Raw genomic sequence first — 22452 nt, forward strand, 5'->3', positions numbered from 1 at the left:
TTCGAGACAGAGCATCACGCAACAGCACAATGACATCATCAATTATGGCTACTTGCGTGTAAGCAATCAAACCGTCTTTTTGTTTTTAAATTTCTTCATAATATACAAGTTTATCGATTAAAAATTGCCAATAAAGAAGCCCACAAGGAACCGTGATGAGTGAGCTAACTCCGGACGAGGTATTTGTTAATAAGTGTTTTTATTTAATGTTTTAATCGAGTTCTTTTGTTTCCATTCATTTCTAAGCCTAGCCTAGACAACACAACACGTAACCATTCTGCTACACGGAAGAAAAGTTAGCCGTCAGCCTGTCGTTGGTTAGTGCTAGGCTAGGGTGGAGCGTAGCGAGTGAGGGCTAGGCTAGGTAGGCAGATAAGCCACGACTAATCGAATTAATTTATATATTTTTAAGGAATATTTGTTGGCGCGGTTTGCCAAATGAAAATACACGCTGTCTATTGGTAGAGGAAATATATATTGTTAATTTGTAGTTGTTTTTGTAGGCATTTTTGTCACATAATTTTACACATTAATTCCCGGGCCTAAGTTAGGCCTACTACTGCAGGCGTTAGTTTGAAAATGAAATAGGCCTAGGCCCTAGAGAGGGTAGGTCTACTTACCTAGGCCTATGGACCTCTCTCTACGGCCTAGGTTCTATATCTTAATCGGGCCTAGATAGGCATGTGCCTATATACTACTATTTGTAAAGCTTGAATATTGAAAAGCGTAACCAATTGAGGTTTTGATTTTAGGTGAGACGTAGAAGACTCGCAAGACTAGAAGGAGGTGTAAGCAATTCAACCCCAGTGAAAGAGTCAAAACCAGCAGTCGAACAAGACACTCCAGTTACGAGTAGGAAAGGTGAAACATCACAAACACCAACAAATCTAGAAGGTACCTACCATTGCTTTGGATAAGTTGAAGCATATGCTTAACTGCCATCATTCTTCTACTGTACATAAAAATGTATCGACATTACTCATGCTTCTTCTACAATTATAATTGTAGGAATCCCAATACAGTCTCCTGCAAGTTACGGAGGCCTCCCTACCTGAAAAGTGGTTCAGTCTCCTGCATTCCTCAAGCAAGCATAATTACCCCTTAAACTGACCCCTCTCCTGTAAATTTAGAATCATGTTGTCCTACAAACATACATATTTGCGTATGTTCTTACACTGTCATTTTGTGGTACCTTAACAACAATATCAAATTGGCAGGGCTTAGCAAGAAGGTTCATTCATAGACAGAGAGTAAAGATATGCAAAGGGGCCACAGGGATTTAAAGTTCCTCCTCGTAGTAAAGTTTTTGAATCATATGAATTCGGTATTAGTAACATACAGTAACAATTTCTTTTCAAACTGTTTCAGATGAGCCTGACTGTGCAATGCAGAGCCTGGATAGTGGCCTAGGCTCTCAACTGTTGCAGAGCCTAGATAGCGGTCTGGGTTCTCAAGGTGATTCTCTCCCACAGAGCATGGAAGTTGATTCACAACCTGCAGATGAAGGGTCAGTATTGTGTTGTGTGTGTGTACTAAATGATTTAGATGTGTGTGCATGTCTTGTCCGCTACACAGTGTCTCTGGATTTCCTCACAGAGACAAAAAAATAATGGTTGCAAGGTTGTGTTTACCATGGTTAGAAGTTGAAATATTACTGTAGTAGTACTTGGGTTACATTCAGCCCTGGTGTAAGTTGACATAAATTGCTATGATATTTTGCAAGCTACATGCTACTTAGCTTTATGTATAAGCCTACTTCCAAACTTATACTGTACATTTTCAGGCAGAAATCCTATACCTCTAGGCTTGATTTTGTGAGGTCAGGCTAAACAAATCTATCTTAGCTGCAGCTAGCCCTACAGTCTCATTAAGGCAGTAATCCCAAGTAGGAAGAAGTCAGTTCCGGGAGCAGGGGTTGGGAGGGCCCCGTCAGGGAGAGCTTCCCCTTACCTCGTCGGGAGAAAACCACAGTTCGTCGGAGAGAAATAAATTATATGTACGGTATTTTCTACATTTTAATAGAAAATTGTCAAACTTTGAGGTTCTTCGCCCCCTGGATATATTTTGAGCAACTCCCGACTACACCCAACTCGGGACATCTGCATTGATGGATCCAAGAATTCGCAATAGGGGAGCAGAGAGGGGCTTTCACAGATGTAGGGTTTATACCACCTCAACCCCACCATGGTTGGGCTGAGGTACAAGAAGAAAATTTATTATTATGCCACCTCTAGATGGCCGTAAATAGCACTTTCAGACTGTAAATTTGAATATGATTTTCTTTTTCCCTCCATTTAAAAAAAAAAAAAAATTTTGGGGTGGGGGTGGCAGCAGGGACTTCCCTCTTCTGATCTAGTTAATGAGCTTTCATAACATTTAATTTTATTTTGCTGCACATTGCGATACACATTGGCAATGACTTCCGTAAGACAATTAATAATAAAGCAGGGAAAACATGCAAATATTATGAAATTGCAGGGTATGGGTTAATTTCCAGGAGATCATAGCTTGCTTGCGGGAGTGCGGGTGGCTGTCCTAATTTCCGGGAGTCTCCCGCGAGTTTCGGTGGACTTGGGACCCCTGTTATTGTTTGTATTTTCTAGTCTTAAGCACACCCAAAATGTTTGCATAGTTTTGTGTTCAAAGGAGATTAACTTTTCCTCAAAACTGTCAAATACATTGATATCGTTTACTTGTATATTTCAGGAGCTTTTCTCAGATGGATGTCGATTCAGGTATTGAGAACCCAGAGATGGAAGAACTTGAAAAGAAAGAAAAGATGTCAAAAGAACTCTCCACAACTTCGCAAGAGAACATGATATCAATCATCTGCCGAATCTTCCGGGTGTCCTACAAAGAGCCGCAGGAGGGCACTTTCTTCCTGCAGGAGCTTTCCGCTGACTATCAAGCAGATCCCATCCAATGTATGTCTTCCAATAATATTATACAGTACTCACCATATTTGGGAACTGCAGTGTTTAAGTAAGGGAAATGTTTACTGAAAAGAGGTTAAAAATCAACTTAGCTGTCATTCAGTTTTAATGTAATGTGATGTGGTTGGATTTATATAGCGCTTTATACCGAAGTATCAAAGCGCTCGAGGTGTGGACTAGCTCGCACAGTAACTTTCTTCTCCCCTAAGCGTCTGACTACCTGGTAAACCGGTCTTGTCTGTCCACAGCAGGAGCTGTATGAACCAGTACACCAGGGTAACCCCTACTTGTCTCGAAAGATGTACTGGGTTCTTTATAGTGCACACACGCCATTATGTACACTGGGGCTTCGGTTTATATTCCTTATCTGAGAAAACTTGTTCCACCACCAAAACCATAGGCGAGTGTGCCATTCGAACCAGCGCCGATATTGTAGCTGTAGGTTGCGGCGCCCCCTGCCTTAACTACTTGGCCATCCAACTTGGCACAATGCGAAAATCAAATTAATATGTTTTCTTGTCTTTGCAGTCTACCAGAGTTTTGAAGACTTGATCAGTCAGATATTGATGGAGGTCCTTGTGTCACACGCATCTGGTGACAAAGAGAACGAAAGTAAACTCACACAAATACTTAGCAAGAATTATGATACAGTACCTCCAGGGTATGTTGTAGTAGATATTCTTTCTACATCAGTATTCTTTTGTATCACAGAACCTTAAACTAGTCATGTATTTAAGACTTTCTTCTGTCACACACACAACAGAAAGATGGAAATTTGAGCTGAACATTAGCACATTTGTAGAAAATTGGCTAAACTTTAGAAGTAAGAAATGTTTTGTTAACATAAAGTTTTACGATGTGAGTTTGCGCCAGGAAATATCATAGGAGTGATGTTTTGCCCTACCCGACGTATTACTGTCCCGAATAATTTAGTGACGCAAAATCACATCGTAATAGCATTTGCAGTACCCGCTGCTACTTAGGGATCGGATTCTTCATTAGTCACTAAGCGCAAGCTCAGTAGTCTAGTGATTATGGCGCCAAGCTATTTATCTGGAGTTCATGGGTTCGATCCCCACCCGAATCACTTGGTATTTGGAAACGTACTGAGTATTTGGTACTATTCTAATTGCTTAATTATTAAAAGTTATAAATCAAGTATATTTTGATTTCATGACCAATCACCAGGTTGTTATTTCTTAGTTAAAAAGTTCAATTGAATGCGAACAGCTTGACTCGGTTAAATATTTCTCGTGCATGCTAATACCACGTGCAATGCTGACCTTTCTGCATAATGAATCCATAAATGGACTGACCATGCATGGCACAAAATCTTGAAACATACTGCATAATGTATTTAAATACAAGTGCAAGATTTGACCAAGGAAGGTTTACCTTTTGACTTTTTCAAAATTAATTCAATGCAAACACTGTATTAGTAGTGTCTTTGTATTTATTTAATAACATTTATATACCATAGTATCTCAATTCACTATTCATGCTATGATATATTTTTAATAGAAACCTATGAACTGTATATTTATTTATTTAATTATAAAAGGATATTTCTGATTCTTTTTGATATTCAGGTTCACTGCAATTCCTGAGGAGACCCTGCAGATGTCACAAGGCAGGGAATCTCAGATCATCACCTACCTCTTAGAAACTTTCAATTTGATCAACGTTGAAGAAAGGACCTTGGGCAAGGTATGGAACACTCTCACTTCCTTATCACTCACAGTAATACAGGATCTCTTTATATGTTGAATTCAGTTAATGTTGAATTTTTGGGGCTTGTCATGCTAAATCCAACATTAGTGACCAAAGCAAGAAAATCTACTTTTTAATATATTCATATTCTCCATGTTTTAAAATTCTTAACAAAAGGTCATCTACTGCAATCAAATTACTTTTGCCAAAGTTATGAGTAAAAGTAATACGGCTTCCCTGTACAGCAGTGTACAATGCTGCCATATTTTTATGCTAAATACCGTACTCAGTTTTATATTTAGCGACATTCTGGTCTTAGGATGGCAAGACAAGCCTCATTTATGTTCTTTTTCCTTATAATCAATGCTTTCTTTGCTGTTTTTTTTAATTTACTGACATTCATGAGGATACTGCAAATTACACAAAAAAAATTAATATTTGTTGATAAAAGAGATGAAGACAATGATAACTGGGTTGACACACCTTGTGGTAGGTGATCTCATCATTCTCATCCCATTTGGTATGACCCTTAACCTGCTCATCCACCTTTTTCTAATTACCTCATCAACCACATCTTTCATCTTCATCTTCATCATCCATTTCATCATTTCCATCATTACTTTTAGATTTTGTCTGTGTCTATACTTGTTCACAAGCTCTCAAGTGGTGATTACTTTCTGCTTTTTTTGTTTCTGGAATTTAATAAAATAATTATTCATCTCTCCTAACACTTACACTATCCAATGTAATGTATGTTAAATTATTATCGGGCCGTGCCAGGAATTCCCCGACAAGGGGTCCAAGCTCCCCGACAAGGGATCCACACCTAGTATGGACTCTTCCTCCAGTCAGGGAAAAATTAAATTTGTTGGGGATTTTTTTTTTAAATAAAAAAGCGTTGTGTTAATTATGGGATTCTTTATTTGAAAAGGATATGAAAAATACGAAATTATTGCAATCTCTCATTGACATCATAGTGTCAAATTGACATCAAAGTCAAATCAAAATTGAAGTTTAACAAAAGAGGAGAAAAATATTAAAAATACATCACAAACACAACACAAACACATAAAAAAAAAAAGAATAAATCTACAATTAGTCAATTTAATTAGGAAAAATTAAGTTATGAATTCAACTACAAAAACAAATAATTCACTAATTAGTTAAAAATTTATATGATATTATATTTACAATTAAAGTTAAAAGATTATTGCAACAGGGTAAAAAAAAAAATCAATAAGACAACTCGGATCGACACCTAAAACCAACCAAAAACTGGCTAATGAAAAATAAAAAGAATAACTCATCTAAAAAAGACCTCGTCAGAGAGGAGGGCCCAGTTGTACAGGGACAATTTACCAGTTTTTGAATAAACCAGCATTTGTTATGAAATTCTTTGAACGCTCGGTTTTTATTCTAGGGAGAGAAAATTCATGTTAGTACCTTAGGTTGTAATGTGCCTCCCTAGCTTTAGACAAAAGATGATTTAGCCTATACGTTGAGGATTTGAGCTTCTGGAAATAGTCCCTGCACATCTGGGTGCGCCTCTCTGACAGTAAAGGGATATTTAAGAAAGACCTTGCAAATTCGTTGCTAACACCTGGTAAAATAACCCCTAAAGCCATACTTTGGCTTTGTTAGGCTGTTTACTCTGTGTTTCAGTGATACAATTTCCCCAAACTGGAGTTGCATATTCTAAAATGGGACGTATAACAGCATTATAATAGCAAAACATACCCGGGACACATAGGCCAGATCTGCGCAATCGTTTAAGGTAATACAATCTAGTATTACCTTTGCGGAAATCATGGTATCCACTTGAAATATTAAGACCTAAAATTAGCATTTCAACAGTTTTATTGGTATTGATAACCATATGATTATCAACAGTCCAATCAACCGCCATATCAAGTGTTGACTGGAGTCCTCTAGATCTGTCTCTGCCAATGCGCTCATGGACGGTAGTGTCAACCATAGGATGACTCGATAGAAAACCATGCAAGTTAAGAGTCCCCTGTGGAGGTACTAACCCCTTGTCGGAGGTACCAGCCCCCTGTCGGGGAAAAGCTAGTACCCTCACTGCAACCCATACAATCACAATAGTATACAGCATCTCGCACATACGGTAGCACTGCTCGAACTAAAAAGTTTTTAATGCCTTAAATTTCACAGCTTAGTAAGGCATGCTTGAATTGGACTTTCGGAACTCGAGATTTGATTTTTCCCTGATGACCTTGCTGTAAATTCCATGACAGTGTGTCCGGGGGGGGGGGGGGCCTCCCCCCTCCTCTGCCCTCCCAGACTCCCTGCTAACCCCTCTTCTGATTATTATACTCACCTTGTAGACTTCATGTAATTGATAGTTTACTCATAAATTGCTTTTTTTTTATATCTTCTCAGAAAGCAACACAACCCCCAGTTAGTGAACTATTGTCAAATGTCAGACATCAGTGTGTGCGACACTGTATTCTGGTGCTACAAGGAACTATTACAAGACCAAGGTAAGATACATTTAATGATTACAAAATCTTATAGTCTAGTGTGCCACACTCTGCATTGTTAGACGGCATAGTTGTTATTATTTACCTTCTCTCTTAAAATGTAATTATGGTTTTTTTTTTTTGGTTTTTTTTTCAGAGTGCCATCTCACATATCTCGTCTGGTACCATTCATGTTATATGCGAAAATCCCACGCTCATTTCTTCAGGAATTAATCCAGTCGACGTACCAAGATAAGGACACCTTTAAAAGTGTTAGTTATTAATTTCTGTTATTAGTAGTTTAGCTGTAGTGTGATGGGTAGTGGTGAAGAATAATGCTGCCTTCCTGTCCATTTGTGATTACCATGAACACAATCCATAAACTACCGTAATTATGCATTTCAATTTGTTGCTGCTTACGGCACTCATTATCAATTTTGGATGCGCGAAAACAAAATATATAGCCTAATAACTTGGCAAGTCATGATTACCAGTTGATTATTTACACTATTAGTATTATTAAAATAATTTTTGATGTTTTATTACCATTGAGTTTAAATTGTTTTAAATTAATTATAAATATTGCATTTTCTATTGTTTTTATATAGTGTATAGTTCCATTCTTTTAACAGGTAATGAAGCCAATTTTAATTGGGTTGATGCAAGCAGCTCAGATTTGTGGTTTGGACTCTGAAAATTTCCTTTTACCCCTGAAAGTAAGTAGATAAATCCAAACACAAACACTGATGAGTTGTTATTCAGTTAATAATGATAATACTGTCAATTTTGGTGACATAATACATTATGTTTGATTTTGATAAAACAGGATTAAAATAATTTGATAAAATATTACAAGCTGGTTCTTAAACTATCATTGTGTTTGTTTATTTCTTTGATAGGCATTGAGTGAGCTGGTGACTATCAAATGTGGCAATAAAAGACCCATTTGTAACCTGGTAAGTTATTGTAGCAAGGTCAGTTACTACTACTGCTGCTGATTACCACTATAGTATTAAATATAAAACTGCAGCAGTGTTTTTTTTTATTTCCTTCACATCCAACAGCGAGTACACTTGCCACTTACAGGATGGAATGATGCTTTATAAACTAAGTGTCTTTTTGAGGCTTAGGGAGTGGAGTTGTTTTGGTCGTGAGAAAAAGTCCTGCTGTGACAGGAATTGAACCCAGGACACTGGGATCAGAAGGCAAGCATCTTAACCACTGAGCTATTCAACTCCACTCTCATTTAGCTGATTGATTTCATGTAACAAATTTTGGATTTTGGATTCCCCCAGGAAGCTGAGTATGTGTTCCTCAGGTTTCGATCCAGTGACTGGTATAAGAATGTGGAGTAGAGTTGAATAGCTTGGTGGTTAGATGCTTGCCTTCTAATCCCAGGGTCCTGGATTCAATTCCTGTTAGGGTATAACATGGTTTTTCCTTACAACCAAAAACAACTTCACAAAGCCTCAACATTTAAAAAAAAAATGTCTGAAAGCCTACCTTTACTTGGAATCATTTCAAATTTAACTTAGTTGAGCACCTTTGAACATTATTAATGGATGCAAGTGCTATATAAATGCATTTTAATGATTGATTAATTGAACTCCACTCCCTAAGCCTCTTAATGAGACTTAGGGATAATGAGTGTATGTAGGGCATCTTGTGTTTACGTTTTGCCTTGTGAAGGGATTGCCACTTAGAAAAGTGATTAAGTTCGCTGTTTGGTATAGCCTTGGTCTTGGACCTAAAACAAAAAGAAATGTGAAGCGCTCAGATACTTGTGTAGAGCGATTATAAAAATTGGTTAAATTTATTTATTTATTTTTTAAAATTTATTTCTTTAATTAGACTATATTATTAAATACAGAAACAGTAAAATTTTCCTGATTCTTAATTATTAACTGTTAATATAGGTGGTTGAGTTGGACAACTGGATGTCTCCACCAATCACGGCGGCTGTTGGAAGCTGTCTCTTATACACATCTAGATGTGTATAAGAGACAGGCTTAGTAAGGCATGCTTGAATTGGACTTTCGGAACTCGAGATTTGATTTTTCCCTGATGACCTTGCTGTAAATTCCATGACAGTGTGTCCGGGGGGGGGGGGGGGGCCTCTGCCCCCCCCCACCCCCTTCCTTACAACCAAAAACAACTTCACAAAGCCTCAACATTTAAAAAAAAAATGTCTGAAAGCCTACCTTTACATGGAATCATTTCAAATTTAACTTAGTTGAGCACCTTTGAACATTATTAATGGATGCAAGTGCTATATAAATGCATTTTAGTGATTGATTGATTGATTGATTGAACTCCACTCCCTAAGCCTCATAATGAGACTTAGGGATAATGAGTGTATGTAGGGCATCTTGTGTTTACGTTTTGCCTTGTGAAGGGATTGCCACTTAGAAAAGTGATTAAGTTCGCTGTTTGGTATAGCCTTGGTCTTGGACCTAAAACAAAAAGAAATGTGAAGCGCTCAGATACTTGTGTAGAGCGATTATAAAAATTGGTTAAATTTATTTATTTTTTTAAATTTATTTCTTTAATTAGACTATATTATTAAATACAGAAACAGTAAAATTTTCCTGATTCTTAATTATTAACTGTTAATATAGGTGGTTGAGTTGGACAACTGGATGTCTCCACCAATCACGGCGGCTGTTGGAAGAGAAATTGAAAAGCTTTCATTTTTAGGTGCTTTCTTCTCATTGTCTGTTTTTGCTGAGGATAATGTAAGTAGTAGTATTTAAGTTTTTACTATCATTATCATCATAATGATATAGTTATCAGTATCATCATTAATGTCATCTTCATTATCTTTCACATTGTAACAATTGCAACAGTAATAATAATAATAATAATAATAATAATAATAATACAATAATTAATAATATAATAATGATACAATAATTAATAAATATAATTGATTTAATTGCGTATAATATAATGGTTTTTTTTTTATCTTTTGTGAATTTCTAATGTTCCAAATTTTAATGTATTTTAATGTTACTTTTATCTTTTGATTGATGTTTTGATGTTTTAATATACAATTTTACCTAAATATTGTGTAATTCACCCTTGACAGCGATTTTGATGTAAATATAATAAACTGAAACTGAACATCAGGATGATCATTATCTTTGTTATCATTGTGTTCATCGTCACATCATTGTCATCGACTTCATCAGTATCATAATTACAGTTGTCACTATTATATTCATTATCATTTCTCTTAACAGTTTCTAGATAAAATTTCTCTTGATCATCAAATTATTTTGATCATCATTTATCTTGATTATTGTTGTCATCATCTTTTATTCATTATTTTCATCATCATCTTCAGCACCTTCATCACTATCTAGGTTATAATCATGACAATTATCACCATTGTATTCATCATCCCCTTCAACTCCTATTGTTAATTAGCATTTCTTGACTACCGTCATTGTCATCATATGCCTCTGTCATTGTTATGGTGATTATCATCACAGTCATTATCAATTATCATCATATAGAAACTTAGTAATTGTAGAAACTTCCGTTAGTTTGTGGAATTGATTCGATCACATTCTGAAATGATTGTTATTACTGATTTTCAGACCAAAGTTGTTGACAAGTACTACTCTGGACCCAACTTAACACATGAGGGCACCAGACTCACACACCAGACACTTAGGCATATCTTGTCAAATGTCAGGGTAAGTAAACAGACTCAAGTAACTGAAAAAAATATGATATTTTTGGTAATGTAAAGGTATATTTATGAACAAATGTAAACAAAATGTGTTGGATCATAGTGCCATAATGTTACCATTTTTATGTTAGATTCACCATCTTTTATTGAATACGTCTTTAATGATTGATGTACTAATTTCTCTTGAAGGTGGAACTGTACACAATAGCTCACACAATGTTAGTAAATGCAGAAACGCGCGAGAAAACGTTAGTGTACCTGGCAACTATTCTTCAACGTAACCAGAAACGTGCCCAGATGCAGGTGAGGACGAACAGACTTTTACTATCTCCTTTGTTTGATGTGTGATACTTACATAAATAATTATTCACCATTATTTTCATGCCTGATTATTTTATTACCATATTTATTTGTTGGGGCATTTATTGTTGAGAAGGGTTTTTGAGGAGGCGTTTAATTTTATTCATAGGAGGCGTTTATGTTTTTTTTTTTGGGTGTAAAATGGATAAATATGTACTCAAATAAATGTCCCTTAATTTCACTGTGAATGTGGAACTACCACACATAATTACCATCAAAATGTGACTGCGTGATCATTTAGAATTAATGATCCCAACCAGGTTAGAAAACCATTCTACATTCTACAGGAGTAGAACATTAATAGAATGTGTTGAGAATTACGTTTCTTCCTTTAGATTTGTTTACAGTAATTTAGGGGGGCGTTTATAAGAGGAATGTAATAAACACCCAGGACATTTATTCAAGGGAGCCGTTTATTCCAAATGAGGCTCTAGAGGGGGTGTTTATTCAAAGTGGGGTGCTTATTCGAATATATAAGGTATTTACTTTATCATTAAATTAAGCTTTGTAAAATCTTGTATTCAACAGGCAGAAGCAGCATTGTTAGCTGGCGATGGGTACATGTTAAATGTTCTCGTAGTTTTACAGCAGCTCAGCGTTAAGATACAACTTGAAAAGGTAATGCAACAAAATTGAACTACGCTATGCCAATTGCCACTTTAAGCCTTTTCTACCCTACACCGTCAAATGCTACCAAGCCATTGTCATATTTGTCACCTTATTTTGTGTAACCATCTAGCCATGTATGTATTATAATTTTATATTGTATAGTATTTTTGATAGTAGAAGCAACGAAAATGTTCTCAAACATGTTAATTGCACGCTCAGTGTGTTAATTAATCATATTTGTTTATTACAGGTGAATGTTATGTATCCTTTTCATCCAAAATCACGTATTGATATCTCCCAAGAAACCCGTATGCGGGCCTCAACACAGGAAGCAATTGAATGGGCGCAGAAAATTGGTAGGTCAATTTCCAATTTAGTAAACACAAATGGAATGCTAATGCTATGTTTTTAACCATATTTATAGACGGTGATGCTTCCAGTGTATCCTAGAAGGTCGGCTGATATTCTGGGGCCCTTTTAAATAAATGGAATAATGTGATGCTTTTATCAGTGAAGTCTCTTTATGAGACTTAGGGAGTGGAGTTGTTTTTAGTCGTGAGAAAAAAATCCTGCTGTAACAGGAATTGAACCCAGGACCCAGGGATTGCAGGCAAGCATCTTAACCACTGAGCTATTCAACTCCACTCCAAAGTTGAAGTGAAGTTTCAGAATGAATGTTAAACACCAGTTAAAAAACAAAATACTATTTCATATTTGAGTCTTGATAAGTAACTACAAAAAGAGTAAAGCCCTGTCCAACCTATCAAATATTATTTGACATATTACATGCCTAAATATGGTCATGATGACATCACATCATGACTATATATAGGCACATTATGATTATATATGGGCGTACACCAGTTTGACAATCTGGACAGTGCCTAACGGGAGTAACATGTTGATGAACTAATGAATGCATATTGATTTTTCAACAGACCCATCAACGTGGGAGGAACCCAAGTTCAGTACAGAATGCTACTTTTTGACGCTCCTATGCCACCATCTGGCACTTCTACCTACTTGCCGTTTCTACTCTAAACGATTACGTGCCATTAGGGAAGTGAGCCGATTGACGGAAGAGATACAATCTACAGAGTCCCAATGGAAGGGAACACCGAGTGAAGCACGCAAGAAACTGCTTCTGGAAAAATACAAAGCACAGTTCAAGGTAAATTGGCATTACACTGCGAGATATTTCCCTACTCTTTTTTAAATAGTGTACTGCGTTCTTTAGTGCTCATAGGTCATATTGCACAGTGAATTTACAGCTTAAACATAATGGTGTACTATTGAAACTTGCATTTCAGCCCTGTAGCTGAAACAAAAATAGGGATTGAACTGGTGACCAATGTTATGTAAAGATTGAATGTTCACACCAGTGGCTACCACTGGTTTAGACATTACAGCTAAGCTACACTCTAAAATATATAAAAATTCATTTTGTCATCCAAAGCTATGAACAATTTACTTTCCTCATGTATGAAAGATTACAAAACGACAAATTTTGTTATTATATTATTTTTTGCATTTCAGAAATTAGTTCAAGCAAAAGCATGTGCTGATGGGGGCCTTCTTGACGAGGCAGTGTTAAGAGGGAGTTATAGATTCTATGGTCAAGTTATGCAAATGGTTCTGAACCTTGTCAAAGTTAAAGGTCAAAGGTTAGTTTTCTTTATTACGTTTTTTACAAACAAGTGCTTACCTTCAATACAGGAAGAAAAAATTAGACAGGCATTTGTTAACCTATTAACATTGTATTAACTTTTAACCTTCTTTTGTTGCCAGTATATCTCTACCTCTACCAACTGAAGTTGCTATGGAGTTTGCCTCGTTGCCAGAATGGTACATGGAGGATATAGCAGAATTTATTCTATTTATTGTACAGTAAGTTATACAGTTATTATAATATTACTAAGGATGATGAGGACAGCAAGGACAATGACGATCAAAGAAATGGTCACTGACTGGTTGATTTTAATAACATCGCCAGCGCCTTGTATTCCTTGGCAAAGGCGAGGTATAAATCTCTATATTACATTTAAACTCACCTTAAGTTGAAATATTGTCAAAGTCGAAATTATTTCCATGTCACTTCATGGTTAATAGTTAATAGTTCATATTTGCTCTAACTCGAATAAAATTTAAGTCGAATAAAACGAAAGTCGAACATATTTTACATGCCAAATTGATCTGTTTTCCATTAATTGTTAGTCCGTAAGTCAAGCCAAAATCTTGACGTAAAACTTCAATTATTTTAAGCTGTCGCTGCTTTACCAACATCGCTGTGAACGTCAACAAGTGACTTATACATTTGGCAATGCAGAAATTCACACGCTATTAAGTAAGCCCAACAAGTGACTCGTGTTTACATTGCATAGCGGTACTTTGTGTAGTTTATTTTACATGCAACTTAACTCACATTCCTCACTATTGTTCAGACATGTGGTAAAGTCAACCAGCGATTAATGTTTAAGCGCTGTTTTTTAATACAGTAAATTTAATTGTATTGTAAGATACATGCAGTAATTGTAAAATACGTACAGTAATTGTAAAATAAATGTCTTATGGAATTTATGTATAGGGAATAACTCATCATAAAAACCAAATAGGCCTATGCTAGTTATATCTTCATCCCGATCTTCGTTGCATACAAACTATCTGCAGATCATCACCTGCATTCCTCGCGATGCAACGAGAAGCAAGCATGTGCATGTGTAGTAGGCGATTTTTGAACGGTCCATTTTGTGGCGGAGTATGCACATCTGGTTTACTTACGATTAATACATGTGTTGAATTATATATATAATAGACTTTCACCTAGTACGTATTGGTTTGGTCTTTGGGATTTTCCAACCGAATTTATCATATTTAAAGCGTGTTGGCTGATGGCCATGCAAAAATCAGTTATTAAATGTTAGTTTATCAAATATAAATATAATTAAGCTTTAATTTAAGTATTGACTGTTTCCTCTTTATACTGTATTCAAAAGAATGGCATAAAAGCAGTTAACAAAATATTTAAATATACTGTAATAATTGAAGAATTAATGTAATGTATTGCTACTCAGAAGAATACTGCTTTCAAGGTAAGTTTAGGTAGCCTAGGCCTTTACTTCTACAGTTCTAGGCCAAATGTGGGGTCAACATCGTGCGTTTACTATCAGTGCGTGTTAATTTGTTTCGGTCTTCGTAAGGCCTAACTCTCCAAGTCAAGTTGATATTGTGATATAACTCGAATAAAATTTGACTTTGCTTCAGTCGAATTTAATTTAAGTCAAACTATATTTCAGTTGCACTTTAGATTCGACTTAGGCAAGTTTGACTGTATTATATTATTATTATAATTAATTTGTTTACAGCAAGTAATTCAGTGTGCACTCAAAAACATGAAACATTTCTTATATTACATGCTTATTATTATAGAGTTTCAGTTATTGATGGTTGTAGAGAATCACCAGTTTCAAAACAAATTTAAATGTTGCCTTACGGCTTAAACATTTTTCATTTTCGTTGTACATTTTTACAGGTTTTCACCTAACATATTGCAAGACACATGCCTACCAACAGTGATCACGTTCCTGGTGGTGTTTGTTAGCTCCGCAAATTACATTCACAATCCTTATTTAGTAGCTAAGCTTATTGAGGTAAGTACATCTTGTGACTTTTATTCAACTTTTCTCCCATGATTGTAATCTATTTTGTAAATACCTACTGGTATAATTTGTTCCCTTTGCATATCTTACCGTAAGTGCTTGAATAATGGTTTATTCAAGCATTTACGATAATGAAATTATTTTTCCTAGCATGTCGAACATAATTATATATAGTAGGCCTACCTTCATAATTTGACCTCTTCCTTCACTTATGCAAGATTATTTAGTTAGGGTGCAGTGTTGGAAGATATCTTCAAGCTGATCAATCTTGGTGGTAGAATGATAGCAGACATAGTTCACTTAGATTGATAAGGTCATTTAAGAGAATGATTGGTAGTGTTTAGTGTGTAATCTCCCTCTAAATATTCATAATTGATATTTTGGAAGTAAAGTGCTGTGTTTAGTAATACATTATAATGATATACATTTTGGTATACTTTATTCACATCAAGAAACATACATGACATACAGAGCTTAATTTGCTTATGAATTTACAAAAAAAAATTTACTATTAAAATACAGTTATTAGCATGAGTTAATAAATAAATATGTCTGTTTTCTGCACAGGTTCTCTTTGTTTTGAATCCAGCAATACAAGAGAAAACAAAGCAGGTATTTGAAGACATAACATTGCATCCGATGTCATCCAGACACTTGGTACCGGCTCTTATGAACTTCTTTACCGGTAAGGACTGGCAGATCCAGGAATTTGGAATAGAGGGGACCCAGGGAGGGACTTTCACAGATAGAGGTCCATCCACCTAAGCCCCACCATGGTTGTGGCAGAGGAAAGAAAATTTATGATTATGGCACCTTTAGATGGCCGGAAATAACACTCTCAGGCTTAAATTTGACTATATTTTAATTTTTTCCTCCATTTTAGTACATTCATCATAGTAAATTTCATCCCCTGGGCCGGAAATATGGCTTGCTGCTTTCTTTAATTACAAAATTATTTCACTTTAGAAATACATAAAAACACTAAATGTAAATCCCAATTAATAGGTATTGTTTGCATAACAGTCAGCACCATTGTTAAAGAAATATTATCACAAACAGAATACATTGTACTGTACATCTTCTGGGTTTACTACGTATTATACACATCGTAGTGACAAAGACAGAAATAATTCTAGCTTCAATACTGTATACAGTTACTAAGCTCAAACTGATTTACCATCCAATTTAATTTCCTCTTATTTCTAGATATTGAAACCACAGGTGCTAGCAGCGAGTTTTATGATAAATTTAGTATACGTTATCATATCAGCATCATATTCAAATCATTGTGGGAAATACCATCTCACAAACAGGTCATGGTTCAACAGAGCAGGTCAGTCTGATGATATTTTTGCACTTTCACCTAAGGTCAATATGTCTTTATGAATATAGGATGATGTGTGCTATATAGAAAAACAGAAATCATATATATGTATATTATTGTTATTGTTATATTGTTGTTATTATAGGTCTCCCTCCAATTAAAGATCACCTTTGGGACCGGGGTTTTGGTGGTCTTTAGCAGTTTTGGTCTCTAATTAGAATCCCTCTAATTAAAGACCGGCACTAAAAGTGGTCTTCAATATCAACATTTAGAGATTTATTCCAAGCGCGTTTGGATTTACAGTTACTGTATGCTGTTTTGATTCTTAATAAACCATTTCTGGGTATTCACACATCAAGTCCTGCACTCGTTCTGATACTTAAATCTAGATATTAGACTTGCAATATTGTAATTTTGTTTTTAGGAGGAATCAGTAAACCAAAAGTTTCCCAGCACAACAAAATTATTATTCTCTTTTGTTAAGTTAGAACAAAATTTCAACCTTTGTTTTATTTAAATAAGGACATGAAATTTTATTTGGATAGGAAAAATCATTGTTTTGTATTTTTTGTCATATTAAATTGCATTCTGGGTAATTTTTACGTCTTATTCAGGTTTCTTGTTAACAAATACGCAGCCGTTTTGTGGAGTCAAAATGCGGTTGCGATGCATTTCTTATCTTGTTAATCCGATAATCAACCAAATAAGAGAACCATTGCTATCTCCGACCGATTTTTAGTAATAATTAAGAAATAATAAATTAAATGTTTATAATGGATGTAAAGTTACTGCATGCTGTTATTTATTCTTAATAAAGGATTTCTTTGAAATCCAGACATCAATTCCTGGTTTTGTTTTAAGCAATTTTCCATTAAAATATTACTATCACCACTAACATTATCATTACTCAATATACACATCATCTTATGATGTGCACTGGCTAATATGTTTATGTTTTAGGCCCTATAACAAAATTTATTATAGAAAAAATAAAATTAACATCACTATTTTAATTTATTTTATGATGGTCTTTAATTGGAGGGAACATTTTCATTTGAATCCACAAAAACCATGGTCTTTGGTCTCTAAATAGAGGGAGTCTTTAATTGGAGGGAACAGCTAATGTTAAAAGATAGGAATTCAAATGGGGGCCACAGAAAAGTGGTTTTTAATTAGAGGTGGTCTTTAAAGGCCAACTCAGACAGCGTCGGCCGACGCAGCCCGACGCCCTGCACTCGTTCTGATACTTAAATCTAGATATTAGACTTGCAATATTGTAATTTTGTTTTTAGGAGGAATCAGTAAACCAAAAGTTTCCCAGCACAACAAAATTATTATTCTCTTTTGTTAAGTTAGAACAAAATTTCAACCTTTGTTTTATTTAAATAAGGACATGAAATTTTATTTGGATAGGAAAAATCATTGTTTTGTATTTTTTGTCATATTAAATTGCATTCTGGGTAATTTTTACGTCTTATTCAGGTTTCTTGTTAACAAATACGCAGCCGTTTTGTGGAGTCAAAATGCGGTTGCGATGCATTTCTTATCTTGTTAATCCGATAATCAACCAAATAAGAGAACCATTGCTATCTCCGACCGATTTTTAGTAATAATTAAGAAATAATAAATTAAATGTTTATAATGGATGTAAAGTTACTGCATGCTGTTATTTATTCTTAATAAAGGATTTCTTTGAAATCCAGACATCAATTCCTGGATTTGTTTTAAGCAATTTTCCATTAAAGTATTACTATCACCACTAACATTATCATAACTCAGTATACACAAAACATCATCTTATGATGTGCACTGGCTAATATGTTTATGTTTTAGGCCCTATAACAAAATTTATTATAGAAAAAATAAGATCAACATCACTATTTTAATTTATTTTATAATGGTCTTTAATTGGAGGGAACATTTTCATTTGAATCCACAAAAACCATGGTCTTTGGTCTCTAAATAGAGGGAGTCTTTAATTGGAGGGAACAGCTAATGTTAAAAGATAGGAATTCAAATGGGGCCACAGAAAGTGGTTTTTAATTAGAGGTGGTCTTTAATTGGAGGGGTTTTTAATTAGAGGGAGACCTGTATTTTTTGTTATAAAAAAGATTTTTTTCCAGTGAGGGTAAAGACTTTGTGCGGTTTGTTAACATGCTAATGAATGACACCACATTCTTATTGGATGAGAGCCTTGACTGCTTGAAAAGAATCCATGAAATACAGGAAGCGACGAAAGACAAAGAGGCTTGGAATAGCCAATCAGAGGTAAACAACAGTACTCTTGATTCTTCACTACCATAAATTGTACACAACTATGAGAGTGATTGGTTGATACTGTGAGATAAGTGATGGACTGTTTCATATTTATATTAAGTGGAATGGCTGTAGCTTTTTTGTTATCAAAATGCAAAGTTGAACTGTTCCATTTATAATTCACAGTTTATCAGTTCTCTATATAAATAGTTATGAGTGATTAACTGTCAACTAATATACTGTAGATAGATAGTTTGTGAAATTGAAATTAAATTTAATTAAATGTGGTATTAATTCAGTATTAATAATATTGTAATTAATATTTTAAAATATTTTTTTATATTTTTGCTACAGGAAGAGCAGCAAAGAAGGTTGAAGCAGCTGGAGACGGATGAGAGACAATGTCGGTCCTACCTAACACTTGCCAACGAAATGCTTGAGATGTTCCACTACCTCACTCGTGACATCAAGACTCCATTCTTAAGACCTGTAAGTTGTAAACCTATTTGACCCCCAAGTAAATAGCGGTGTCCCTCAAGGGTCAGTGCTAAGATCTACTTTATTTATACTTTTTAATAATGATAATAAAACATCCCTCATCCTCAATTGAACTGTATGCTGATGATGCTAAGATCTTGTAAATAACCAAGAAGATGTAGATGAACTCCAAGAAAATTTGGATAAGATCCTAAATTGGAACAGTAGTGACTGGCTAATGAAATTTAACATTGGTAGAGGTAAGGTAACACACTTCGCTCACTCAAACAAGCTTTTCAAGAGTTTAAAATATGTAGTCTAAAATGCTAAATACATAAAGCTTACCCATATATTTAATCTAATCTAATCTTAATCTAATCTACAATTGTATGAGTTTTACCAAATTTACCCGACTTGATTTTGAGTTTACCTGCATTTATATGAATTTACATGAGTTTACAATTGCCTATTACGAGGCCATCTCCACAGGGTTGTTTTTCTTTTTGTCTAGCTATAAATATGCCACTAAGCAATCCCTTACTCTTGCCCAATAAGCATTAATTATATTTAAAAAGTGCACATCCAAGAGAAAAAGAGTGTACTTGACCAGATTAAACTCAAGGGGAACAACGATACAATAAAAAATAAAAAACTACCTTCTGGGGTTTATTAAATAGTTTTCAGTTAATTCCTCAGTGTCCAGTTCTAAGAAAATGCTTTAATACTTCAACTGGTTTGTTTTCATCCAGGAGCTTGTGGCTAGGTTAGCAGCCATGTTGAACTTTAATCTCCAGCAATTATGTGGGCCAAAATGTAAAAACCTAAAAGTAGAGAACCGTGAAAAGTATGGATTTGAACCACGCAAGATGCTTAGCCAACTGGCCAGCATTTACCTGCATCTAGACAGCGAAGAGCTAGCTGCAGCCATTGCTGCTGATGAAGTGAGTACCCCTACAATTTAGCAGAAAAAAAAAAACACTCTAGAAATCTACCTCCTTTATAATTAGTATTTTGATTTTAAAATGCATTTACACTTTTTATTCCTGCTTACTTGCATTGCAGCGTTCCTACAGAAAAGAATTGTTTGATGATGCAATAACAAAGATGCGCCAATATAACATCATGACGTCAACTGAGTTGTCACGCTTCTGTGACATGCTTGAACGAGTCGAAAGCATTATGGTCCAAAATAAACAGAAGGAACTTGATACGGAAGATGCACCAGATGAATTCAGAGGTGTGTTTAATTGGGTTTTGTTTTTAAAGAGCAGCTTATCTCAGGCATCTAAACTGGAGGTAGCTAATGTGTGTGCACTGGACCATGGAGATCATTGTTAACCTTTGGTACTCGGTTCAATTCCATCCGTTTCTCGCCTTGTGTTTCAGCTAGATGATTGTTGTGCAAGCATAAAAAACTGCACCGTCTTTCAAAGGACAGAGTAGAATAACGTTTTCAATTTTTCAATTTTATTTGTACCATCAATGAAGTAGAGATGAATTCAATAATGACATTGGCTGTATTTGACTGGTCATTCTTCGTTAAACCACACCCACCTGCGCAGTAGTAAAATCTTACTTAACGAAGACGACCAGTCAAATAGAAAACTGGTAAATACTCGACAAAACAAAATGGCTGCATAGTTACCGCAATACACGCTGCGTAATCAAGGCTGCTTCAGATTGTGGCAGTATGGATTTTTCGTAAAAAAAATGTTTTCATCCAGTTTTTGAATTCTGTTAGCCTACAATTATTTTTTTACTTCATGTTGGTAAATATTATAATTTTTATTTTCTGAAATTTAATCTAAATTATATTAACGCAAGTCTTGTTATTAAACTGACCAATTGGCCATGTTTGTTTTGGTCACGTAGATAACTTAACGCTGATTAACGCACTCTGGTTTATGTTAATTTTCGTTATTAATGAAGTCAATTTTACGAACCAGTCGAATGAAAATAGTACTCAACGAAAAATCATAGTCAACGAAATGAAACAGTCAAATAAGCCCACTAGATTGGTGTGTTGGATCGAAGTTCAAAACACTGCCTGCTGCCCACTAACTATTCTCTGCTACCAATATATGATATTGATGATTTTTGCTTTTAATTTTAATTTATGTTTCATGTTTCAGACCCATTGATGATGACCATAATGAAAGATCCTGTTATACTACCACCATCAGGGACCATCATGGACCGACCAATAATAGAGCGCCACCTTCTAAACTCCCAGACGGATCCTTTCAATTTATACACATCTAGATGTGTATAAGAGACAGAGGTAAGGTAAGGATAACTTTCTTAGGTAAAGATCCCTGTATGAGTCTTCAGCAGCTTATTATATTTTTTTTTAATTCTTAATTTTGGAAGGGGGAAAACCTCTCCTGAAACCCTCCACCGGCTGTGCTCCCATGTTGCTGTTCTCTTTGGCATTAATTTTTTCAACATTTAGGAATCAAAAAACATCATCAAATATAAATATGTGATACCACAAACAATCCACTATTGTTTTTGCACTGTAAGATCCATCAAAGAAATCTAATTTATTCTTTGTTTCTTTTTTCTTTCAGCTACAGACCTAAAGGATAGAATTGAGGACTGGATTAAAAGCAAGAACGTATTATGATGATTATGATTGTAATTTTGAGATGATGATTATCCAGTAAATATGAGATGATGAAGATGATGATGATGTTGAAGACAATGATGATGTTGGTGGTGATGATAATTATAATGAAGAGGAGGAAGATAAGAGTGATGATGGTTGTGGTGGTGATTGATGAAGATGGTGTTGATGATGATGGGTGTGATGGAGGTGGCAATGGTGATGATGTGGTAGTGATACAGATGATGATAGATTATTGGGATGATTATTGGGATGAGGAAAATTACTATGGGGAGGATGACTAACATGAAAATAATAAGGATCATAAAATGCAGATGGTACTGA

General features: G+C 35.1%; 1 protein-coding gene across 1 annotated transcript; it reads left to right on the forward strand.

Moving 5' to 3' along the window:
- On the forward strand, positions 1-22412 carry LOC117107170 (ubiquitin conjugation factor E4 B-like). Its single transcript, XM_033248762.1, has 27 exons — positions 1-179; positions 753-894; positions 1369-1507; positions 2707-2924; positions 3462-3594; positions 4523-4640; positions 7044-7144; positions 7281-7395; positions 7756-7839; positions 8023-8079; positions 9742-9858; positions 10726-10824; positions 11010-11123; positions 11709-11798; positions 12040-12145; positions 12728-12960; positions 13326-13453; positions 13578-13676; positions 15319-15436; positions 16013-16130; positions 16652-16778; positions 18893-19037; positions 19380-19514; positions 20252-20443; positions 20565-20739; positions 21635-21768; positions 22242-22412. The coding sequence occupies exons 1-27, from the start codon at positions 156-158 to the stop codon at positions 22410-22412; spliced, it is 3432 nt and encodes a 1143-aa protein (XP_033104653.1). The 5' UTR covers positions 1-155.
- Positions 22413-22452: the final 40 nt, after the last annotated feature.

The sequence above is a fragment of the Anneissia japonica genome, unplaced genomic scaffold (genome assembly GCF_011630105.1).
Source record: "Anneissia japonica isolate Jap-2015-1 unplaced genomic scaffold, ASM1163010v1 scaffold287864_len1152817_cov193, whole genome shotgun sequence".
Taxonomy (NCBI): domain Eukaryota; kingdom Metazoa; phylum Echinodermata; class Crinoidea; order Comatulida; family Comatulidae; genus Anneissia; species Anneissia japonica.